The 24,620-nt window shown below is 38.9% G+C and overlaps 1 protein-coding gene across 2 annotated transcripts; it reads right to left on the bottom strand.

The window, feature by feature from the left end:
• Positions 1-4,919: 4,919 nt before the first annotated feature.
• Positions 4,920-23,075, bottom strand: MAT2B (methionine adenosyltransferase 2B). 2 transcript variants are annotated; one of them, NM_001046526.2, is made up of 7 exons: positions 20,298-20,417; positions 15,333-15,527; positions 12,621-12,735; positions 12,268-12,420; positions 9,229-9,422; positions 8,259-8,372; positions 4,920-6,078 (listed from the first exon to the last, which is right to left on the bottom strand). In NM_001046526.2, exons 1-7 carry the CDS (start codon positions 20,358-20,360, stop codon positions 5,908-5,910), a joined length of 1,005 nt encoding a protein of 334 aa, NP_001039991.1. In that variant the 5' UTR covers positions 20,361-20,417; the 3' UTR covers positions 4,920-5,907. The 2 variants fall into 2 exon arrangements, with proteins under 2 accessions (NP_001039991.1, XP_005209757.1); XM_005209700.5 differs by lacking the exon at positions 20,298-20,417 and adding an exon at positions 22,910-23,075 and having other exon boundaries at positions 4,952-6,078.
• Between the last annotated feature and the right edge of the window lie 1,545 nt (positions 23,076-24,620).

The following is a 24,620-nucleotide window of genomic DNA, read 5'->3' as shown; positions in this document are numbered from 1 at the left end:
CTTTGGTGCTTTCACTTGTATTAACCAATGGATGTCCTTTTCTAAGATAGTATGTTCCAGTGTATTAACTTTCCCAAAGAAATAAAAGAACAGCAATTCACATGAGCCAAAAGATCACAAGAACTGTTATGGAAGGCACAGAATTAAAGAAAACCAGGAGCCTTCAGCTCATAAAGATGGTCAGGAGGAGATTCACCATCTAAGTCTACAAAATCAACAAAAGTAGGATGTTCCATTTTAAAATGGTAGATAGAATACAGGTATGAAATTTTGTTTCCTCCCAAAACCCTAGTTCAATATATAAAGACACAAAATAACAAGGACAGGAAGAACCAAAATGAAACAAAAGTAACAAAATTTTGGAAGCTGGAAACCAAGGAAACTATGATAAAGGATTCAACCAACCCCACTCCCACCCCCACCACCCCCCAGAGCTGAAATGTAGCCAATGGTTGCAAGAGCTGAGAACCAAAGCAATTTATTCTGAAAACCCTCCAAAGACTCAGAACCGGAGTTCCCAATCTTGGGTGAAAGGCACGGAAGACGGTAGAGAAAAATGCAAAACTAGATTCCCAGATCCCCTTCCCAACACCTCGATTTCAGCACGTCTGTCCTCTGGATAGTCTTAACACAGGTGACTTCTGGAGTGGAGTACTGGAGGTGAGATGGGAGGGGTGAAGAGGGAGGCACCCAACTTAAGTCCAAAGTGAATATAATGAAAGCGGAATGCTAACTTCAGGACTTTGACCTGTGTGGAAACTCTAACATAATCTAGCAAGGAGTTCAACATCTTGGGTCTAGGTCTCTACTGGATGAACTGCACACTGTTAAGAAAGACTGTTACATAAAAGGCAAACTTGGCTCTAACAGCAGTTCTCTATGCTACTAATTATGGAATCTCTAAGCTGTATTAAATCCAGCAGGAAGGGGATGGTATGGGAATCCCTGGATGCGGTGGGTACCACCCGCCCCAGACAGATCACCTTCTGACCCTTTCTATCTTCAGCATCTCAAGGGAGGTTAAAGGCATCACAGTGATGTATGTAAGGAAGCATTTAACAGAATCTGTTAAATCCTGTGTGCTGTTTTGGATCTGTCAGGAATTCTCTGTTCCTTATTAATTCCTGAATACTCAGGAATTAAGAGGAGAGGCAAGCCTCTCCCGGGGGCTGAGGAATCCAGGCATTTCCTTCATTAGTGTTTCTATATGGTGGTAAGTACCCTCTTCCTTCTTGTGAACCATACAGTAAAAGTGATTGTTTACAACTCTCTAATATGGATCGCCTATGTTTTGTAAGTCTGGAATTTTAATCTTTACCTCTGCTGAAAATAACTACTTTGTAAGACAGTATATATGCCCACACCATGTTGATTAAAACACCTTTGCTCTATCAGAGCTCTGGTCCCCGTGTCTTTCTCTCTCCCTCTCTCTTTTTCAGGCTGATCCCCTGGAGTGCAGAGGCTCTCTGAGTTCACTTTCCTGCCCGGGTTTCTAAGACCCTCTCGAGAAGGTGCTCTGCACCTTCACCCCATGGAGAGGGCGCCTGAGGCCTTCGTGAACAGAGCAAGCCCGGTGCCAGGGGCTTTACTGGCTTTCTTCGTAAACCAAGGAATACAGCCTCTCTCTCTCCTTTACTTTCTAATCGGTCGACTCTGGACCACCAGGTTCCGGTCCATTAAAGGACCTCAACAGGTGTGTGTAGTGCTCTGCTCCTTCTGGCAACATATGTTTTGTGATGAAACTTTCACTTTGATACACTCCCCCTGAAATGGTTTAATAGTACAGATCTCAGGCTTCTCTCTTACTAGTCACCAGACCACTGGCAGCCAGGCCTTTGCCCTCCAAGTAGGGGACTGAAAGACCCTTTTCTGAGGAATCTGACCTGCCCAAGAGAAAAAACTTGAAAATAATGACAATGGGAGCCACACCCCCACCCCCATCTACCAGTGGAAGCACTCACATGGCCCTAGAATAGTTGTTCTCCTTTGGGATGACCTTGCTCCCAAAGAATACCCGGTGATGTCTGGAAGCATTTTTGATCACACCTGTGTGGCTGGTGTCTAGTGAGTAGAGGTCAAAGGTACTATCAATCATCCTACAATGCACATGACAGTCCTCCTACACAGATATTCAGCAGTTCCAATTGTCCTTTCAGTGTCTCACTCTCAATCATGATCAGACAGCTTAACAAAGCTAAGCTTCTCTAATAGAGAAGAAAACAGATCGAGCACATGACTATCCCTCATGCTGCTGAGAGACATGTAAATACATCAGATAGACAAAGGTGCCATCCCATGCGGTCTTAGCTCATACAGCAGTTTTTTTTTTTTTTTTCTCCAATCATCCATCCTTGCCCACGGGATTCCTTGATAGCTCAGTTGGTAAAGAATTTGCCTGCAATGCAAAAGGCCCCGGTTCAATTCCTGGGTCAGGAAGATCTGCTGGAGAAGGGACAGTCTACCCACTCCAGTATTCTTGGGCTTCCCTTGTGGCTCAGCGGGTAAAGAATCTGCCTGCAATGTGGAAGACCTGGGTTTGATCCCTGGCTTGGGAAGATCCCCTAGAGAAGGGAAAGGCTATCCATTCCAGTATTCTGACTCAGAGAATTCCAAGGACTGTATAGTCCATGGGGTCACAAAGAGTCGGACACAACTGAGCGACTTGCACTATCCTATCCTCTGGTTTCAACGAAAATTATAACTACAGAAGATGAGTTCTGCAGTCAATAACCCTCATTATTCGTTCCAACTATCCAACAATTTACTACATACTCAGCACGTAAAGTCTGGGGCTGATACAGTATAAGAAGAAAAAGAAACTACTTCCTGCTCTTCAACAAGTCCAAATCTTCCTAGATAAGTTTTAGCATCTCATATTAAATTTGAAGCCTCCAAGTCCAGTTTACATTTCAAAAGGTAATGTTTTGTGAGTTCTGTAACAAACTAGGGAACTGGAATTGTAGGCACTGGGCTCACGAAAGCCTGCTGTAACGTTCCATACAAACAACTAAGTCACCCTGCTGTGCAGCAGAGACTGACACAACACTGTAAATCAAACACATTTCAATAAAAAAAAAAAAAAAAGGGCAGAAGACTATAAAGTCCCCACACACTCAAAAGCACATCAGTAAGAAACTGATTAAATAAACTGATTCAGTCACTGATAAAAGGGAATAAATGCAGCCATAAAAGACTACCTGGCTCCTTCTTTGGTAGTCTGGTACACACTGAATTGTGGGGGATGCTGATAGTGCCTCTTGGGCTGGGATGAGGTCCTTGACCAGGTGCAGTGGCCCACATGGTCACTGGCATCAAGGTCATGGCCCAGGGGTCAGGGATACTCAACCGGCTCACGGAGATCTGTGTGGTGAGGGGAACAGGAGGGGACTCGGTGTGATCCAAGAATGGCTCTTATAAATGACTTGAGCAAATGTTGAAACTAATGGGAGCTATGTTTCTCATTGTCAAAAAAGTACCTATGAGAAGACAGAAGCTAAATAAACCCTGTGGAGCAACACTAGAACTGGAGGCACTGATGTGAGTCATTGATTTCTTTATGTAGAGATGTCAAAAATGTCAAGTCTTTATGAACAGGAAAAAAGACTAAGGAACTATTCCAGACTAAAGCTAAAGCAAGTAAGAAATGCCACACGTAATCCTAGATTGGATAGACTTAGAAAGGACATCACTAGGACAACTGATGAAATGTGAATAGGGTCTATGGATTAGAGGAGATCATCGTACTGATGTTATCTTCTTGACTTCGATGCTTCTATTATAGTTATGTGGACATGTATTCTTATCTTTAAAAAACACACTTAAGTTTAGATCCTAAGTAGGTGATTAGGCACCATGACTCCAACTTACTCTTAAATGGCCCAGGAAAAAAACACATACATCATGTGTGCATGTGTTAAAAAAAAAAAAAAAAGAAAGAATAAATGACAGGAAAAATATGGCTAAATGCTGAGAGTTGGGGAATATAGGAAGGGAACTGCAGGCATTCTGTGTGGCATTATGGCAACTTTTCTGAGACTGAAATTTCAAACTGAATAGGGGAAAAAAAGGATTCTTTGTAACTATATAAATCCCAAGGCATTTTAAATGAAAAAAGCAACACACAAAAAAACTTAGTAAAATATGTATTTTGCTATCTAAATAAAAAAGGGATGCTGAGAGTATGAACATATATAGAGAGTAACATGCCAGATCTGAACTACATTGATTTCTTCCACTGATAAAAAATTTGGGGTTTAAAGGGTATCAGGTCCAGCTAGAGAAGAAAACTTTTTTTTAATGTGAAAATCTGAATTGAGTACTATGTGAAGTGAAGTGTAACTAAGGAAAAAAAACAAACCCAGAGTACTTCAGTGGTTGCCAAATACAAGTCCCAGGCTGGTTACTTCAGAAGGACCTGAAGAACATTTATAACTACATCAGCAGGTCATCAGTTTCAGAAACTCTATTTCAGTGGGTACATCATAGCACTCATTGCAGTAAAATTTCCCTAGTTCCTAATATAACATAACATCGTTTGGGAACTGAGGCTTTAACCAAATCACCCAGACCTGATCCCCTCTAAACCCCAAATTCTAAGTAAATTAGAAATAAATAGTTTTTGTCCAATGAAATAAGACTATAATCTAGGGAAAGAATACTTCACAAGTGAAACCAGAAAATCTGAAAACTGGATTTGTACTGAACTCTGAATAGAAGCCAAGGCTCACTTGTTATTCTTTCTTTCTGCTTCCTTATTAAGGACCAAAAATACTGTTGAGGTCAAAGTAACCTGACTATTACCTGGTACAGAAAACACATTCACATACTCTGCATTCTTCAAAAGGAACACTCTTTGTAAATATATTACAAGAGTATAGTTATTTACTTTTCATTATGAAAAATCAGTGGGTACAAGTAAATACAGTGTCTGTAACATTTAGATTTCACGTGGTAGATTCACCAGGGCTCATTTTATTACTGTGCTTTGTATTTTAATGTACATTAACTATATTCTGCATCAGATAAGGTAATTTTACAGGATAAGAAGGAAATTTTAAAAATTACAGCAACAAAACAGTTTAGATATCTGGTCCTTACATTTCAAAAAAGAGAAATAAATACGAGAAAATTAAGCATTACCATGCCAGCAGTACATATTTATTATTATTCATGAATGTCAAAAGACTTACAAGGCCCATTACTATTAGTATAACTGCACATATGAAATATCACTTAGTGACATGGAGTGAAAAGGACAGTTTCATATATATTTAAAAAATACATTCACATACACACATTCTCTCTCTCTCAAACATTCACTGTTCACTGCTACAAAAGCAGGAGGTATCAAGCTGCAGGAGTTTCAATATACATAACATGTTGAAATATCTCAAGCATAAAAACTACACTTAGGTTGCAAAAATAAAGTTTCTTTCTTCAAACATTTTGATCTGAACTCAAGCAAAGCAAACAATGAACACCAATGATTTGTATGCCATTTAACACAATTTAAAACATTAAAGGATCAACAGTTGTAAAAGTCCTGAAAATGTAGGTTATTTATAGGAATGAACAATGCATTTCTTCCCCCTGCCCCCCCAAAAAAAGTCTACAGCAGATGTGTTTCATCCTGGCTCTCAAATACTTGAAAATCATAATTTACTATATTCACACAGCAAATTGAGGCAGAACAAAATGAGAAAATCATTACTTCAAACGAGGCATTATTGCCCTTAAATTTCCCTAGACAATTTCACTTGTGCAAGAGCATCATTTACCTGAAAGATCATGAGTCACAATCGAAGAGCACTCATACAAAACTATTTCCTTTTTTCTTTAAAAAGTGCCATGACTTCTTGACTTCTCGTTTTAAAAAACACTACCACCACCCCCACCACCACACATACACTAATGAAAGACCGTCTGTCTCCATCTCTTGTCAATCAGGAAAGGCCAGAGTGACTCTTTGATTCCAATTCGAAATGGTGTTCGCTGGCCAATGCCCAAGGTCTCCAATCTAGAGCAATCAAGCTGAGCATTTCTCGGACGTTGTGCTCCTACGACAGGACTGTCAGTTATCTTTAAAACAAACACACAAAATAAAAAATAAATGAGAAGCTCATTGATGAGGTTTTACATTCTCTATTTCCCTTTGCCCTCAGTGCAAGGAATATGATTTGATCCCTAGAAAAATAAATAAAGCATCTGCCACAATCAAGAAAGCACTTTTTCTATAAACTTCACCAATACACATGGGCTCCTTTACACATGGCAATTTAGAGAAATTTAACAATGGAAGCTGCCAACATACAAGCAAAGTTCACTTTGATTAGATTTCATGCAAAGATGGGCTCGATAAAGGACAGAGATGGTATGGACCTAATAGAAGCAGAAGATATTAAGAAGAGGTGGCAAGAATACACAGAAGAACTGTACAAAAAAGACCTTCACGACTCAGATACTCACGATGGTGTGATCACTCACTTAGAGCCAGACATCCTGGAATGTGAAGTCAAGTGGGCCTTAGAAAGCATCATTACGAACAAAGCTAGTGGAGGTGATGGAATTCCAGTTGAGCTCTTTCAAATCCTGAAAGATGATGCTGTGAAAGTGCTGCACTCAATATGCCAGCACATTTGGAAAATTCAGCAGTGGCCACAGGACTGGAAAAGGTCAGTTTTCACTCCAATCCCAAAGAAAGGCAATGCCAAAGAATGCTCAAACTACCGCACAATTGCACTCATCTCACACGCTAGTAAAGTAATGCTCAAAATTCTCCAAGCCAGGCTTCAGCAGTATGTGAACCGTAAACTTCCAGATGTTCAAGCTGGTTTTAGAAAAGGCAGAGGAACCAGAGATCAAATTGCCAACATCCGCTGGCTCATCCAAAAAGCAAGAGAGTTCCAGAAAAACATCTATTTCTGCTTTATTGACTATGCCAAAGCCTTTGACTGTGTGGGTGACAATAAACTGTGGAAAATTCTTCAAGAGATGGGAATACCAGACCATCTGACCTGCCTCTTGAGAAACCTATATGCAGGTCAGGAAGCAACAGTTAGAACGGGAAATGGAACAACAGACTGGTTCCAAATAGGAAAAGGAGTATGTCAAGGCTGTATATTGTCACCCTGCTTATTTAACTTCTATGCAGAGTACATCATGAGAAACGCTGGGCTGGAAGAAGCACAAGCTGGAATCAAGATTGCCAGGAGAAATATCAATAACCTCAGATATGCAGATGACACCACCCTCACAGCAGACAGTGAAGAGGAACTAAAAAGCCTCTTGATGAAAGTGAAAGAGGAGAGTGAAAAAGTTGGCTTAAAGCTCAACATTCAGTAAACGAAGATCATGGCATCTGGTCCCATCACTTCATGGCAAATAGATGGGGAAACAGTGGAAACAGTGTCAGACTTTATTTTGGGGGGCTCCAAAACCACTGCAGATGGTGACTGCAGCCATGAAATTAAAAGACACTTACTCCTTGGAAGGAAAGTTATGACCAACCTAGATAGCATATTCAAAAGCTTTACTTTACACATTACTTTACACATTACTTTGCCAAGAAAGGTCCGTCTAGTCAAGGCTATCGTTTTTCCAGTGGTCATGTATGGATGTGAGAGTTGGCCTGTGAAGAAAGCTGAGTGCCGAAAAATTGATGCTTTTGAACTGTGGTGTTGGAGAAGACTCTTGAGAGTTCCTTGGACTGCAAGGAGATCCAACCAGTCCATTCTGAAGGAGATCAGCCCTGGGATTTCTTTGAAAGGAATGATGCTAAAGCTGAAACTCCAGTACTTTGGCCACCTCATGTGAAGAGCTGACTCATTGGAAAAGACTTTGATGCTGGGAGGGATTGGGGGCAGGAGGAGAAGGGGACGAAAGAGGATGAGATGGCTGGATGGCATCACCGACTCAATGGACATGAGTTTGACTGAACTGCAGAAGTTGGTGATGGACAGGGAGGCCTGGCATGCTGCGATTCATGGGGTCGCAAAGAGTCGGACACAACAGAGAACTGAACTGAACTGAATACTTTTAAACAACAAGAAAAATGTTATCCATAGAACACAACAGTGATGGACCTGGACTTCCAAGAAGTAAGAAGGTTACCTGTTTGTTTGTTTCGGCTGAGTACAGCTTGAGGGATCTTAGTTACCTGGCCGAGGATTGAATCTGGGCCTCAGCGGTGAAAGTGCCAAGTCTCAACCACTGGACTGCCAGGGAATTCCCAAGTAAGGTTCTAAATGCCATGTACTTACCGGTCTTAAGTGGCTGCTGGGGAGGTTGAAGGCATCTGCAATTGCACACGCCATTTCATACTTAGTCATCTGTTCGTTGCCAGACCAGTGAAAGGTTCCCTTAATTGATGGATCCTGACAAGGACACAAATAGTTCAAACTGGTTTCAAACTTTCTGAGTTGAGTGGAATAGCAACTGTGACACGACAACTAACTTAAACAGGTCCAGGAAATATAATGTATCGTACCTTTCTGGAATGCTCTACGTAAGATATCTAAAATCAAATTCCTATAAATCTCCCCAGTTAAAAATGGAAATCAATTTTAGAATTTAGCCTTAAGAATTGTTTTAAAATAAATTGTTAGTGGCTCTGATTTAGTGGAAACCCTAAAATGATTACAGATTTTTATGAAACACAGACCAATTCAACTAGCATTTTCAATGATCCTAAGAAGCTAACACCAATACTTAACAGAACCATTTTTCAAGATGAGTTAATTAGTCATAACATCCTTATTGTCATGGTACATATTTTTTAAAAATACACAAATTTTGATGCATTAAAAAAAAGTCACGCTACTATAAATATTCTAAAATAACTCAGTCTCTAACTTTCCTTTCTGTAGATATTCTATTTAGCTCTAACTTTTACAAACACTTAAAATGAGCTATTTTTCAAATATCTAAAAGAATAATTATAAGTTATTCTTACAGTGGCTGAAACAATTAAGGTTCTTCTGTGCCACTACCTAGATCTTAAATAGACATTACTCGGTACTTAAAACAGGCTTCTTACAAGACATCAGGCAAAGAAAAATACAAGTTTTCAGTTATCTTGCAGTGAGAGAATGACAAATGGAGTCTATAGTATTTGAGAAAAAAAATCAAATATAATAGCATAAAATTTTTATTATTCATAAATACAGCTACTATCCAAGTACTTTTGCTTGGTGTCCTTCTAAATGTTTAAAAAAGCACTGCGATTCTCACCAGCATCCTCTTCTCTGCTAACTGACGACACACGGTGGCCACATCTTTGACGTGCGTGGGGAACCGTTGCTGCCAGTGGTCCATGTTTGCGGACTTGTTGCTGAACTGCACTTTATCAAACATAATAGTCACAGCACTTTCCTCAAGCCTTTCAACTTCTCCATACAGAACAGGAATTCTCAAAACAGCAGCTCCTAGAGAGTAATAAAAGCAGATAATATTTCAAAGCTCACTGGTTCTTAAATCTTGCTGTAAGATCAGAGTGTGTAGATTTAAAATACATTATCACAGAACACATGCAATATACCAGAATGACACAGCTCACCTATTTAAACAAATGTGATCTAGAATATTTTTAAATGTCTCTGTCATGTAGGATATTTTTATAATTATATAATTTCATTACTGTGGCCATTAAAAATAAAACTGATCATGAGAATTTCAACAAGTGATCCCTGATTATTCCTAAATTAAAAAAATAAATGCAATAAAGGACATTTTGGGGACAAAATTCCTACATAGATTGTGTATTGCATTAATGCTAAATTTCCTAAGTGTAATAACTGCATTGTAATTATGTGAAGAACATCCTTCTTGAAGATACATGGTGAAGTACTTTGGGGTGAAATTCAACTAATTCTCTATGAGTTCAGGAAAAAAAACAGTGTACGTGTAAAACATATGGCAAAACGTTAACAACTGGTGAAATCTGTATAAAGTGTATATGAGTGTTCACCACATAGTCCTTGAAATCACTGACTAAGGAATTATAAGGTATTTTATGTGGGTCAATACTAAGGAGTTATAATAGACTAGAAAATTTACACTAATTGAAATTCAATGAAAACTATTTTAAATTAACTTACTAAAGAGCTGGGCAGATGACTTATGAATAACACAGGTTTGAACAGTGTGGTTCCATTTATACGCAACTTTTTTTCATGCAAAATATCATGGATAAGATGTACTGAAGTGGATACCCTATCCTTACATAGGCATAAGGTGAGTGATGGCTAACATAAGGTTAATGTGTTCTCTTAATGTTTCATAACTTCATTTTCAAAGAGTTACATTACCATACAGTATGCCTCATCTCTCTTGTAACTAGAAAAACTCTGTATCAGTCTATCATCACAGGTAAGTGGTTTAAAAAAAAAAAAAAAATTAACAGTATTTAGCTGTATGATGAATGCCTGTAATACCTATGCCAATAGTTTTATAATGATTCATTCACTAGTGTATGGCCAAGGCTACCATGAAGCAATCGTTACTGATTACACTAAGCTACCATTTACTGCTTCTTCCTTACTAATTCCTGAATCATACCTGTAAATAAATATGAATTTCTTCTTAGATTATCTGCATTTTTGATGTGTGGTCTTATAATACATGACACGTATAGTGTTTTGTACCATCTAAAACAACACTAGTGTAGTTACTGACGGACGATTCATCTTGTAAACAAATGAGGTAAACTTACAGTGTTGATACAATACTGTATTTTCTCTTATGATTTTTTAATGTTTTATTCTCTCAAGATTACTTTAGGAATAGTATATAATACATATAACACACAAAATATGTGTAAATTGACTCTCTGTTTTAGTAAGGCTTGGGTCAAGAGCTGCTGTTTAGCTGCTAAGTTGTGTCTGACTTTTTTGCGACCCCATGGACTGCAGCCCACCAGGTTCCTCCATCCACAGGATTTCCCAGGCAAGAATACTGGAATGGGTTGACAGTTCCTACTCCCAGGGAACTTCCTGACCCAGGGATCAAACCTGCATCTCCTGTTTTGGCAGGAGGGTTCTTCACCACTGAGCCACCAGGGAAGACCCTCTGTCAAGAGTAGGCTGTGAGCAATTAAGTTTCTGGAATCTAAAGTTACACATGGATTTCCAAATACGCATGGGTTGGCAACACTAATCCCCAAGCTGTACAAGGGTCAGCTGTATACTAATATATATTCAAAGATGATTTCCAAAGGATAATTTATATTAATAATAATAAAAAACCTAGTCTGTATATGGTATGTATAGTAGGGGATGTTTCTCAAGGATGTAGTACAGTCTAAGGCAATAGTTTCAGTGCAAAGGATCATTAAATCAGGTATTATGCAGCCACTGATATGAAAAAGATATCCTAGAGATGGCTCCATAAGAACTGAAATGCATGTATGTGGGGGGAGAAAAATCAGTTTATAAAACAATATGCACAGATGTTTAGAAATCCACAAAAAACACTTCCATAACCACATTTAGTGCTTCTCTGAGGAAGCACTCAAAGAGAACTCTACAGTTTTAGATTAAAAAAAAAAAAATTTAAGGAGGTTATTTCTTTTATAATTAACACATAAATGTGTGTGTGTATATATACAAACCTTTTCATTATAGGGGACTGGAATGCAAAAGTAGGAAGTCAAGAAACACCTGGGGTAACAGGCAAACACACAGGAAAAAAGAAAAACCATACAAATGACTGTGGATATACAAACACAGGAAAAAAATTAACCATCCAAATGACAGAATACTGCAATCTAAGAAAAATGATACTGATCTTTTTTTTTTTTTTTTTGGAAGATTACAAAAATCTGATTTACTTTCTATCTATAATGGTATTCACGTACACACTGATACTGGAAATGGTCTGAAAGGATTCATAAACTCTCCAGGATTTCAAAAATTCTTGTTTTTCTTGTTAACTACATTCCCTAGTTTTTCTCCAATGGATTTATGCTCCTTGACTAAAACAAAACAAAAAAAAAACAACAACAGGAACTTCTTCCCTGGTGGTCCAGTGGTTAAGAATCCGCCTTCCAATGCAGGAGATGTGGGTTCAATCCCAGGTCCAGGAAGTAAGATCCCACATGCCACAGAGCAACTAAGTCCATACATCACAACTAAGACCCGGCACAGCCAAGTAAAGAAAAACCACTAAATAAGTATTTAAAAAATTAAGATACAGACGCGCATACACACAAATCTTAAACAAAAAGGAATCCTCAAAAAGAGTCAGGGAACTAACTAAAGAGATGTGTCTTACCTAAATTGTTCTCCAGGACGGCCTTTTCTCCTTCTAATTTTGTTTTGCCATATAGATTTAGGGGATTTGGTATGTCTTCCTCTCTATAAGGTGGGTTTGTTCCATCAAAAACATAATCAGAGCTAATGTAGATTAGAAATGCTCCAATTGCAGCTACCAAAAAAAAAAAAAAGAGAGAGAGAGAGAGAAAATAATCTATTAAATTACTATACAACCTGATGCTTTACTGGAATTTGTAACAGCTTATTCATCAAAAGTATAACAAATTTCTTATAAGCCATCTACAAAATTTTAATATTTGCACACTCAGCGATCACTTAATTTTTATGAAGATTTTATAAAGTCTTCATTACCTGCTTCCTTTGCTAAATTCCCAGAAGCATCCACATTAAGTTGAGAAGCAGCATCTGGGTGATTTTCTACAACATCTGGCCTTCTCTCTGCTGCACAGTGTACGATGACATGGGGCTAGAAGTTAAGCATTGATGTGTTTTTAGCCCAAAAAGGAATAAAAACAGAAGAACTATAGCCTTCCAACAGTAAGTTAATTCGTAGAAACATGTTTATTAAAACATTCCTTCAACTAAAGAATCTAATTTTTAATGTGGTTTTGTCACACTTCCCTTTTTCAACGTTCAAACTTCCTTAAAAATATACATAGGCCCTGAGAAGGAAAGAGCAATCGAGCAATCCCTAGGCAAAATCAGACAAAACTCTGGGGCAACAACCAGGCTTCTAAATCAAAATAAGCTTCATCCCCTCATCTGAGCGGGAGAAAAGGGCAATCATTTATGTAATTCATATGACCTAAATATTTAGTTAAGTCTGTGGGAAAGGGAGAGGAATAGCAATTGCAAATTAAATTCATAAATTCTAATCTCTTAACTTCATCATTTAAAGAAAATTAAGCATCCATAAAAACTTATATTGCCAGTTAAGTATGCTAAGCAGTGTGTGAGGATCAAGGATTTCACAATCTAATGGAAAAAATGGGTATGTAAAGAGACCGTTTCAATACTGTATAACATGAAGGTCCTTGGTAGAGACCGGGCATCTACTTCCCAGAGGAGCTGAGTCAGAGTTAAGTTTTGGGAAGACCAGTAATCAAAAGGGCTCATGTGCCCAAACACGAAACTTCCTTCTCCTCAGAAACTGCTTGAAGAAGCATGATCTGAAAGTTGCTTTCAAACTTACATGTGCATAAACTAGGATGGTTCTTAAAATGTGCAGTCCTAGGCTCTACCATAGGCTTACTGAATGAAAATTTTGGGGAGTGAGACATAAGAACAAGTTTTCCAAGTGATTCTGATGCAATGTTCTTTGGGTCGTATTTTTAGAAAGAACTTGAATTTCCGATTTCACCTCAAGAGCTGTAACAAAACCTAATTCTTTCTATAACTTTTCTGCGACCATGGCCAACGAGTTGTTTAACTTCTCTGAGCCTTTGTGATTTCTAAAATGGAAATGAGTCCCTTGGACTGCAAGGGGATCAAACCAGTCAATCCTAAAGGAAATCAACCTTGAATATAGAGTAGATGCTGAAGCTGAAGCTCCACTATTCTGGCCACCTAATGCAAACAGCGGACTCACTGGAAAAGACCCTGATTCTGGGAAAGACTGAGGGCAGGAGGAAAAGGGGGCAAGAGAGCATGAGATGGTTGGATAGCATCACCGACTCAATGGACATGAGTCTGAGCCAATTCTGGGAGATAGTGAAGGACAGGGAAGCCTGTCCTTCAGATGTGCTGCAGGCAATGGGGGTCACTAAGTCGGCAACTAAACAACAAAAACAGATATGAGAACAACTATTTTGCAGTGTTGTAAGGTTAACAGATACTATTTTCAAAAGGATTTGTAGTGGAAGGAGAGGGTGGGACAAAATTGAGAGAGTAGCAATGACAGATATACCACCATGTATAAAATAGCTAACTAATGGGAAGCTGCTATATTTAACATAGGGAGCACCGCTCTGTGACAACCTTAAGAAGTAGAAATGGGGCGGGTGGCTCAAGAGGGAGGGGATAAACACATACATACACACACATACACACACACACGGCTCATCTGTGTAGTTTTACCGCAGAAACCAACACAACATTGTAAAGCAATTATCCTCCAGTTAAAAATAAAAAATACAGAAGCAAATATTTTTACCCTCAAAACAAGAAAAGGATTTGCACAGAAAGTGGTACTTAGAAGAGTAATTCTCAAACAGAAGCTTTTTACAAAATGCTTAATTTTCTGCCTTTTGTTAACCTATATCTCAACCTAATTTTTCTAAGGATGACATACTTTTCCACCCCCTCAAAAAAAGAAAAAATGTGCACTGTATACTATTGTTGCTTAATAGGTTAGAGCTTAAGTACTATAACTTCCTTGAGAACAACAATTTTTATATCACCCAGACAGAATCACTGCAGATAGTGACTGCAGCCATGAAATTAAAAGACGCTTGCTCCTTGGAAGAAATGCTATGAAGAACCTAGACAGCACACTGAAGAGTACAGACATTGCTTTGCCAACAAAGGTCCATCTAGTCAAGGCTATGGTTTTTCCAGTGGTCATGTATGGATGTGAGAGTTGGACTATCAAGAAAGCTGAGCACCGAAGAATTAATGCTTCTGAACTGTGGTGATGGAGAAGACTCTTGAGAGTCCCTTGGACTATAAGATTAAACCAGTCAATTCTAAAGGAAATCAGTCCTGAACGTTCATTGGAAGGACTGATGCTGAAGCTGAAACTCCAATACTTTGGCCACCTGACGCGAAGAACCAACTCACTGGAAAAGACTCTGATGCTGGGAAAGATTGATGGCAGGAGGAGAAGGAGATGACAGAGGATGAGATGTTTGGATGGCATCACCAACTCAATGCACGTGAGTCTGAGTAGGCTCTGGGAGTTGCTGATGGACAGCGAAGCCTGGCATGCTGCAGTCCACGGGGTCGCAAAGAGTTGGACATGACTGAGTGACTGAACTGAGACAATTCTTAATAGTTTCTTCCTTACCAGCTGAGCTACCAGGAAAGCCCCTTAATAGTTTACTTATGCTTTAAAATAAACCATACCTGAAAATCATAAATGATGTGATGAACTGCATTAGAATCCAAGAGATTGACCTGCTCAAATTTTGGTCTTGCTCTTCTAAAACCACAGCCAACGGCATGCCAATTATTCTGCTGAAATTCTTTGTACACAGCTCTGCCAAGAAGCCCAGTGGCACCAGTAATGAGAACCCGCCTGTTGGGGATGTTAACTTCCTCCTAAAATGTGAAAGAGGAGAAAAGAAGTAATTAATTTGAAAATAGCCTCTCAACAAAATTAGCCACCATCTTCATTCAACTAAACATTTCAAGTCTGAGTTGTCTGCTTCACGTCCCATATGTATAACTCTTAAGTTAGAACGAAGATCAAACTGCATCAGTAAGTATGTCACTTAAGAGAAAGTTTTAATAATCCTTCCCAAGAAAAGGAACCTAAGATGATACTGCAAGGAATCACCTAGTCAAACAGATTTAGATTTCCTAACAGTAATAATGGAAAAACTTAATTTTTAGGATCAATGATGTCCAAAGTAGTAATAACCATCAACTTTATGTTCTTCTATTTATAAAAATGCAGTTTAAAGCTTACTTATTTCTGCCCTGATTAAATATTAGGGTTATTCTGTGAACATGTTTCCAAACCGACAGTTTTGCTCTTCAATTTTTAATCTCAAGTTTTCTTTTAAACCTCATTATTGGGATATGTCCAAATTAGAGAATTTCATATTTCATAGAAATTTATGTGGAAGAAAAATAAATTTGGTCCTTATAGAACTAACATTCTAACTAAAATTGTAAATATTCCTACACTGACTCTAAATTTACCTATATAGACCAGTTAAAACTAATAAAATATAAGTAGAGGATAAAAAAAAATAAATATTTTAAACTGATCTATGTTACTATTGTGAAAAAGGAAAAATTCCTCACACACTGAGATAAAAAAAAAAACTACTATTTAGGAAACAATTCCAATTATCTATACATAGAAATTTCCCTTCTTCCCAAGACAGGTTAACGCCAAATATCCTCACAGACATTTGAATTAAGAAAACACTATTCAAAACAAAAAACAGTTTTTATTAGCGTATCAACTTGAAGCCTTTTAAATTTGAAATGTTGGTTTAGTCACTTAATTCTGAGCTGTCAAAAACCTTAAGTATACACACAATACCCAAAGATCTTTTTCCCCAGCCCTCAAGACAGCTAATTTAACAGACTATACTTGAAAAAGAAAAAGAAGAAAAAAAAAAAAGGCCACCTAAATCAAGTATGTCTATCAAAGGAAAAACCAGAAATGAAAGGGCTGAAACAGAAATCAGAAACAGAATGAAGGCTAAGTTTTTAAAGATATTTCTTCCTTAGTTCACCACATTTCAAGATGTTTTAGAAGCTGAAGAAAAATTCATCTAGGCTCTCTCTTGCAAAACTTGGCTCTAAGTCAAACAATCTATGCAAACAAAGATTTAAGCCAGCAAAATATTTTCTTTGAATTTTTGGCAAGAAAACAGCCCTGCAAAGACTGCAATTGTTAAAGAGGTTAAAACAGGCCAGGTTTAGTAGAGACACAATCAGAAAACAATTTGCACAGGATAAATACCATAAAGATCCCTGGGAAAATATTATAAAGTCCTATGAGTTGGTTTCTTCTGAGATTCTCATGTCACTCTAAAGAAGGAAAGGAATAGACAGTGGTTCTTGGATCAGTGGTTCACAGGCAAATGCCTAGGACAGGAATCAACTGGAAGGCTTTCAGATCCAGTAGATTTGGAATGAGGCCTGATAATCGGCATTTCTAACAAGTTTCCAGGTGGTGCTGATGCTGGTGATTTGGAAACTGAACTTGAGAATTCCAGGAACATCCAAGACCTTCCTAAAGATAGCTCTGACTCAAACAAATAAAAACAAACTGCCATTTACCCTTCCAGAAGCAACAACCTCGTTACCCTTTTCCCCTTAAAAAGGAAAACTAGAAAAAGAAGTCAAAGACCAAACATCATGCTTGTAGTAACCACGAAATTACTGAACAGTAAAATAAGATCTCTGTGTACTTCACTGGTGAGTGAAGCACATTTTTTCTTCATTTATCATCTGTTAAATGAAGGAAATAAAGATGCATCTTACAAATGTGTTTGGCAGTCTTTTTGCCTTTTCAGTGCATCTTAAGAGTCCAGATAATCTCACAATTGAGTGCATCTTAGATTTGATGAAATATATAGTATTAAGTTACAAACACAGCGAGGGTCTTTAAGGAATATAAGATTCTTCACTTTAAAATAGTATGGGTGGTTGCATGGAGAAGATACAAACTCTGTACAGCCTGGGATAATTTGTAAGCTCCCTGGAAGAAAATAGTTCAATAGTTACCTAGTGGTAAGATGTCAGTGTGCAATAATTTTCTATATTAAAAGAGCAGAGAACTGAAGTGCAAGCATTTTCTGAAACAAAGAGATTCTGCACAATCCTCTTCTTGCAAATTCTCATGTGAGAGTTTTCCAAAGCGAGGAACCTTAAATCTAAAGATGTCACAGGTTTTGCCCACAGTAAAAGGAAAAAGGTTGGAAACACAACTGGTCTCCTTTTGCTTCCATCTATCGTCTAGTCAAATGCATGCTGAGTTTTGTCTCAATCCTTTGAACTTATACTTGGTTTCTTGATGACTAAATTTTATCTTCTCTGCCACAAACTGTGGCATTAAGAAGTTACTCCAACTCTACTAATGTAACTTGCTGGTAAAAGTATGCATTTGGACAGATGATTAAGGCTCTTACAGCTTTACAATCCTATAATTCTAACATTTTCCATATTACCCTTCCCATAGAAGATATCCGAATAAACTGAAAGAAGTCTTGTTTAAAGTAACTTTTCTTCTTTTCATACAGTTCTCTTTGGAGACTCAATCAGCATGTTCTGTCACAGTACAGAAGCCAAAACAAGAAGTTTTCATTCAGATTACAAGTTTTTTGGTGGTTGGCAAATAAAATACACATCACTCTGAAATTAACAGAAGTCAAAACAAAATATCTCTATTTTTGAGTCTCTATAACAGAACTCCACCTGAAGCATCTTAAAGCACAGTCTTGATTCTTTTAAAACCAGGGAAATATTCCTCTGAAAATAATTTCGGCTCATTACTCTATAAATTACTTTACTTCTGCCAAACACAGGAATGTCCAACACCTTGAGGAACTCTAAATGAGGAACAAAAAGCTGCGTAGTTAACAAGCATAATTAAGACCTGAAGATATTCTGTCTTCCTGAAAAGTCTATTTTTCAGTTTTTATTCTTATTAGTCAAGTATATTAAACATGACTTTAATTTGCATCTGCCTCTTCTCCCACCAACTCACAGATTTACAGAATTCAGTAACACCAGGTGACCAGATTTATACATACACACACACACAAAACAAAATGTTTGAAAAAGTAAGTACATATAAATAAATGAAGAGTCATAGCTCTTATTATGCCATCAAATCAAATAACAGCCAATTCTAAGGTACAGGACAATAAAAGGCTCTTCCAAAATGATCCAAAACAGTACTCTGGGACAGTGGTTTCTACTTTAGCACACTTGGATTAACTTCTACTAAAAATGTCCTAGAGAAAGTCAAGAGTGAAATATCACAAATATCTAAAGTAGGATCTTCTTAAGTTTTAGTGATAATTATACTTTGCTATTTTCAGAACCTCTTCAATTTGGCAAAGTTTCACATTGATTTATTTGATTCTCACAACATTCCCCTAGAGATAGATCTTTGAGTAGACACTCCTGGACTTTGAGAAGCTTTTTAAAATACCTAGGTGACACTGGTCTAAACTCCCACTGTCACTCTATTGTACCCCACAGCCAGTAATATGAACAGGAACCACCACAGTTTATTCCTGTGACATAAACTATAGAACAGTCCCACTACTACAGGTTCTGAGAGAAGCAAATACGTGTCAAGCCTTTGGTTGTGTAATTTGAATGAAGGAAAACGCATTTTCATTTGTCTACTGAACTCACTGTTAAAACTGATTAACCTTTATATACACACACATGCATGCCCAGTGCACATACACACATACATAAACAAGCAATATGCAACTTTAGGGACTCAGCATTGTGAGGGGATACACAGGAGCGAAACAGAAGATCAAACAGCCCATCCATTCTAACTTTACTCCCCAAATCCCAAAATGACTTGAAAACACTAAATATGCTATATTTTGAAGGTGTAAAAATTTTGCATTCTCAACAACAGCCATCACTTACACCTTCTCTTAAATCCTTAAGATATACTGATTTTGGCGTGAACATTCTTCTTATCCCCAGGGCTAAATATCCTATGGACTGATGAATACTGAGGGGCCTGGGATGAAATAGAGATTGGGGTTTATGGAGATTTATGCAATCTCTGCAGTGGTTCAAAGCTTGAGACAGTCAAAGAGATTGTACTTGAATCCCAGCTGCAATCTTACTGAATGAACTTGGACCAAAGACCTGCTCTCTTAGTCTCAAATATCTGTAAAATGGAACAAAACAAATAATGCATATAAAGTGCACAACAGTGCCATGCATAAACTAAGAGTTCAGGTCTTATCTCCAATCCTGTTACTACTTCTGAAAAGCCACATGGCTCCTTTTTTTCCTCAGAGATACGAACAGTTAAGATCAAAAGATATGAACAAAGGATAAAAACGAAATTTAGAAAAAGTCAAAACAGCTCGGAAAACCCCTCTTCATTCCTGAGAGGAGAGACGGGAGGCTAGAAAGTGAAACCCGACCTAATCATTTCCTGTCGCAGTGGCTGAGAAACAAAACACAGAGGAGTGTGCACCGAGGTAAACAAACTCGGCGGCGCCGCCCTAGTCTCCTGGGGCCTCCGACTCTGGGAGGATGCGTCTGGAAAACCACTCGAGCCCCCGCCACCAGACTTCCCGCTCAGCGCACTTGGTTACCACGAGACGTCTCCCCACCCCGCAAGACCCGGGGCGACTCCCTCACCTCCACCAACCGGCAGTCCCCGGGAACAAAGTGGATAGAGAGCTCTTTCTCCCGGCCCACCATGCCCGCCGTCTTTGCGCTGTCGTCGCCGCCGCCGCCGCAGCGACCGCCACTTCCTTCAGCCCGGGATCGCGGCGGGCCGCAGCTCCAACCCCTTCGGCCCGCCTACCCTAGGTCCGGGCCAGCCCCCTTTCACCGCTTCCGGCTTCCGCCGCCAAGACCGCGCTTCCTGATTGGCCACGCTCCGCCGACGCCCCTGAAAGGAGGCGGGCGCGTTCGGGACGCTCCCAGCCCACGCGCCAACTCTTAAAGGGATACACAAAACAAAGGCCCTGGTCTTAAACTGGGAATACGAGTTTTGTTTAGAGGCCGGCAGGGGACGGGAGGGGGACACGGGGGGCGGGGGTCAAGAATATTTTGTGTGTTCTTCCTTCTCGACTAGGTAAGGAGTGAATTGGATTGCTCAGACTGTGTGCGGTGTCTAAGAATCAACTGGGCACGTGATACATAAAGCGGGATGGAGGTGGTGGTGTAGTCGCTAAGTCGTGTTCCACTCTTGCGATTCCACGGACAGAAGAGCCTGGCAGTCTACAGTCCATGGGATTCTCCAGGCAAGAACACTGGAGTGGGTTGCCCTTTCCTTCTCCAGGGGATCTTCCCAACCCAGGGATCGAACCCGGATCTCCTGCATTGTGGGCGGATTCTTTACCAACTGAACTACAAGGGAAGCCCCATAAAACGGGATGAAACACTTTAAAGTCTTGGTGGGAAGAGTGAAGCGGGGAGAGGAGGCGGCACAACGCGTCTGTATCTCTAGAGCATTAAGTTTTTCTTGAGAGATTGAAAGACTGAAATAAAAATAATAAGTATTGATATCTGCGTCATTAACACTTAAAGAACCCATTTGTCTTTCTGGCATGCCAGAAAGTTGTACGCGTGAAATTCCGAACGTGTCAAACTCTTAACTAGTTAAAAATAAAAACACGTAGGGGGCTGGGGGACGAATTATTTGGTTGCCCCTTCAAAGCAAGGATTCTCGGATTTTATCAGTAATTGCTGAATGAGTTATTGTAGGAGCCTGGCGGGCTACAGTCCATGGGGTCGCAGAGTCAGACACAACTTTGCGACTAAACAATGATTGGGACCCTACATTAGTGAACTTTAACCGGAGTCAAGATCAGCCTTTGAGAAGCACCGCCTTACAGGTTGCAGCGTCAAGCTACGCGAGGCGAACCTCCACTACCAAGAAAAGTAAAAGAACTAGTAGAGAGTCATGCTGAACCGTCTACCACCTGGATTACGCTTTTTTCAAGTGACAGATCAAAAACGGCCCTATTAGGCAACTGCAACTGATTTCCAGTTCAAACCCGAAAAGCCGGGATGCCTGTGAAATTTACTCGCAAAAAACCCGAGCATGGATCTCATAGGTTTTGTCAAATTTGAACGTAAATCTGTACTGTTCTTGTCCAGACACGCAGGATACCAAAACCTTAAAAGTCGCCCACAAACGTGATTACTGCTTGGGTCTTTCTAAAACATATTTTCATACACCTTTTTTGGTTTAATCTTAGAGCTCAACATTAAGCAGCCTTTAAAAAATTTTTTTCCACTTCTGAGTCCGGTGACTTTCTTTCCTACTCAACCCCCCAAAAGAACTCATTTCCTAATTACTGTAAGAATAAAGTTTCTTTTGAACTGAAACAAGAGAGACTGAGCCTTCACACTTTTCTATTTTTGTTTTACTCCAGGCTGTTAATCAATTTAGCATTATTTAGAGTCCTTGAGAGAAAAGCTCCAACGCGAAACCATGCATAATTTGCAAACAACAAAGAAATGGTGTGGGTGTTGGGGGAGCAGATTCAAGATCCTCTTGATCGTTTTTTAAAAGTAATTTTTGTGAAGTTTCTAGTTGCAACGGTAATGCAATCTAATCTTTCCAGAAAAAAAAAAATTCTGTCCTACTCGAAGACGATTTAAGGACTTGCATATGCAATTAGCATTTTGATTCTCAGAGCAGCCTTATCTGGAGTGAGGAACAAAAAGAGTTTACTTGCCTACATTTGAGGATCTGGTTTAATATTTGCCAGATAAAACTTGGGTATGGTTCTAGGGGCACATCTTCGTACATGGGTTTTAATCATCCTTTTTAAAAATGGAAGTTTCTACATGAATAAAAACGCCATTGTTATACAGACAATATCCAAGTTCGTGTGGTGGCTAAGTCTATAAATTTAAATAGAGCAATCTAGAGATAAAAGTTAGGTTAGCAGGTTCATTTCTTGCCAAGACAAAGAAAGCCTGGAGCACCCAACTATAGATAAAAGCGTTATTTCTATAGAACCTTCACCTACATGAATGCATTTTAATCTGGTTAAGTGAAACTGCTGTTTTGGGTTATTTTTGTCGATTGAGACTTAGCTGAGCTCTCCATACAGGGTCAATAATTAAAGCTGTTTAATTATTCCAAGTCCCAAAGTTATAAGTCTTAAATGAAAGACTTTTTTTTTAAAACACACCCTTTTCGGCTTTTACGTTCCCAGACGTTCACTGGGATTCTTGTAAAGAAACTCTATAAAACTCCAGACTGCTTTTCTTGAATAGCTCACTCTTACCTGTTCCATGTTCTCTGGCATTTCAGGCATGATTCCAAAATTATCTGAGGAAAAAGATTTGAGATGGGTTTCAGCCTCTGCCTCCTCGGACCGGGTCTTTGTTCTGCCTGCAGAGAGCGTAGGCACGCGAAAACGTGAGCCACAGCTTCACTCGACCTTTGAAATTAGCATTTTGAGTCGGATCCCAGAATCTCGTGCAGCATTCCACATTGCAGTAAACTGGCAGCTGATTCCCCGTGGCAGTCTTGAAAATACCCAATGAGAAGTTTCATGTTGTACTGCCAGCCAAATAAGGTCCATTATCAAAACCATTAGGAGAACCAACTTAGAAAGAAATATAGATACAACCACAAAAAGCTTCCTGTGAAGACTTGTTGCAATTTTCTCTTGTGAAAGAAAAGCAAGAGCCAGCAGTTGGAAAGCACGCAGGCCATGCAATTGATTCCTATTCTGAAATAGTTTATTGAGTTATGTCTGATTACAACAGAATCCGTTTGGTAAAGTTCTCCAGTGGTTTCTAATTAATTATTTCAAAGGACCGGTAAAAGGCACTTGTGGTAACAATACGCAGATGTTAAAAACCAACAGGTTATTTCCATTAATATGTCCTGTCCCGTTTGAGGAAATGGTGGGTGGAGTAATTTAAATTTGGCTGAGCTTTAAGGACTCCTGTTTCCGTGATTCCCAGACCTACCAGCACCGAAAAATCTATGAAACAAAATCAAGTGAAGCCTGGCAATCCTATTTTTAAAGTTTAAAGGGTATTGAATATACTCTGTTAAATTTTGAACCACTATTCTGGATTAAGGCCTTTTAACAATTTAACAACAACCAACAAAAAGAATTGCCATTCAGGTACTTCCTGGGTGATCCACCAGTGGTTAAGACTTCCGATTTCCAAAGGAGGGGTTGAGAGTTCTTAGCTACACTTTAGCATGTAGCTAAGATCCTACATGCCTCTCTGGTCAAAAGACCAAAACATAAAAACCAGAAGCAATATTGTAAAAATTCATTAAAAGCTTTTTTAAAAATTGCCATTCATGTAGAGCTTTAGAAAAACATGACTTTTTATATTCCACTCCTATAAAGCACCTGGTAAACAGTATGAGGCATGTAGACGGTCTGTAAGTGATGAAGAATATACAATTTTTAAAAAGTGATGAATTAAAGTTCATCCAATACTTCGGCCACCTGATGCAAAGAGCTGACTCATTTGAAAAGACCCTGATGCTGGGAAAGATTGAGGGCAGGAGGAGAAGGGTACAACAGAGGATGAGATGGTTGGATGGCATCACCTTTTCAATGGTAGGCTCCGGGAGTTGGTGGTGGACAGGGAGGCCTGGTGTGCTGCAGTTCATGGGGTTGCAAAGAGTTGGACATGACTGAGCGACTGAACTGAACTGAAAGTTCATCAAAATTTAAAACTTCTGTTAATCAGAAGACAAAATTAAGAAAACAAGTAAAACAGACTGGGGAAAATGATCTTGATACATTTATCTAAAAGTACTTACATTCAGAATACTTAAACTCCAACTCAAAGTATTTTAAAAATCATTTTTTAAATGGACATAAGTTTCGAACAGACGCTTTACAAACTACAGATAACATTTGTAGAAAGTTTTACTTTCCTTTTAGGTTCCAAGGATTCACTAATAAAAGAAACCACTCATTACACACACAATAAACAATCTTATTATTTAATAGATTATCT

This window comes from Bos taurus, chromosome 7, assembly GCF_002263795.3.
Source record: "Bos taurus isolate L1 Dominette 01449 registration number 42190680 breed Hereford chromosome 7, ARS-UCD2.0, whole genome shotgun sequence".
Classification (NCBI taxonomy): domain Eukaryota; kingdom Metazoa; phylum Chordata; class Mammalia; order Artiodactyla; family Bovidae; genus Bos; species Bos taurus.
The sequence above is the reverse complement of the archived record's forward strand: the minus strand, read 5'-3'. Positions and strand labels throughout refer to the sequence as shown.

Coding starts and splice junctions, on each gene's coding strand:
- MAT2B (NM_001046526.2), bottom strand. CDS start 20,360: ATGGTGGGCCGGGAGAAAGAGCTCTCTATCCACTTTGTTCCCGGGGAC. Junction 15,528..20,297: donor GGGACTGCCGGTTGGTGGAG/GTGAGGGAGTCG, acceptor TTCACATTTTAG/GAGGAAGTTAACATCCCCAA. Junction 12,736..15,332: donor ACATCATTTATGATTTTCAG/GTATGGTTTATT, acceptor CTTAACTTCTAG/CCCCATGTCATCGTACACTG.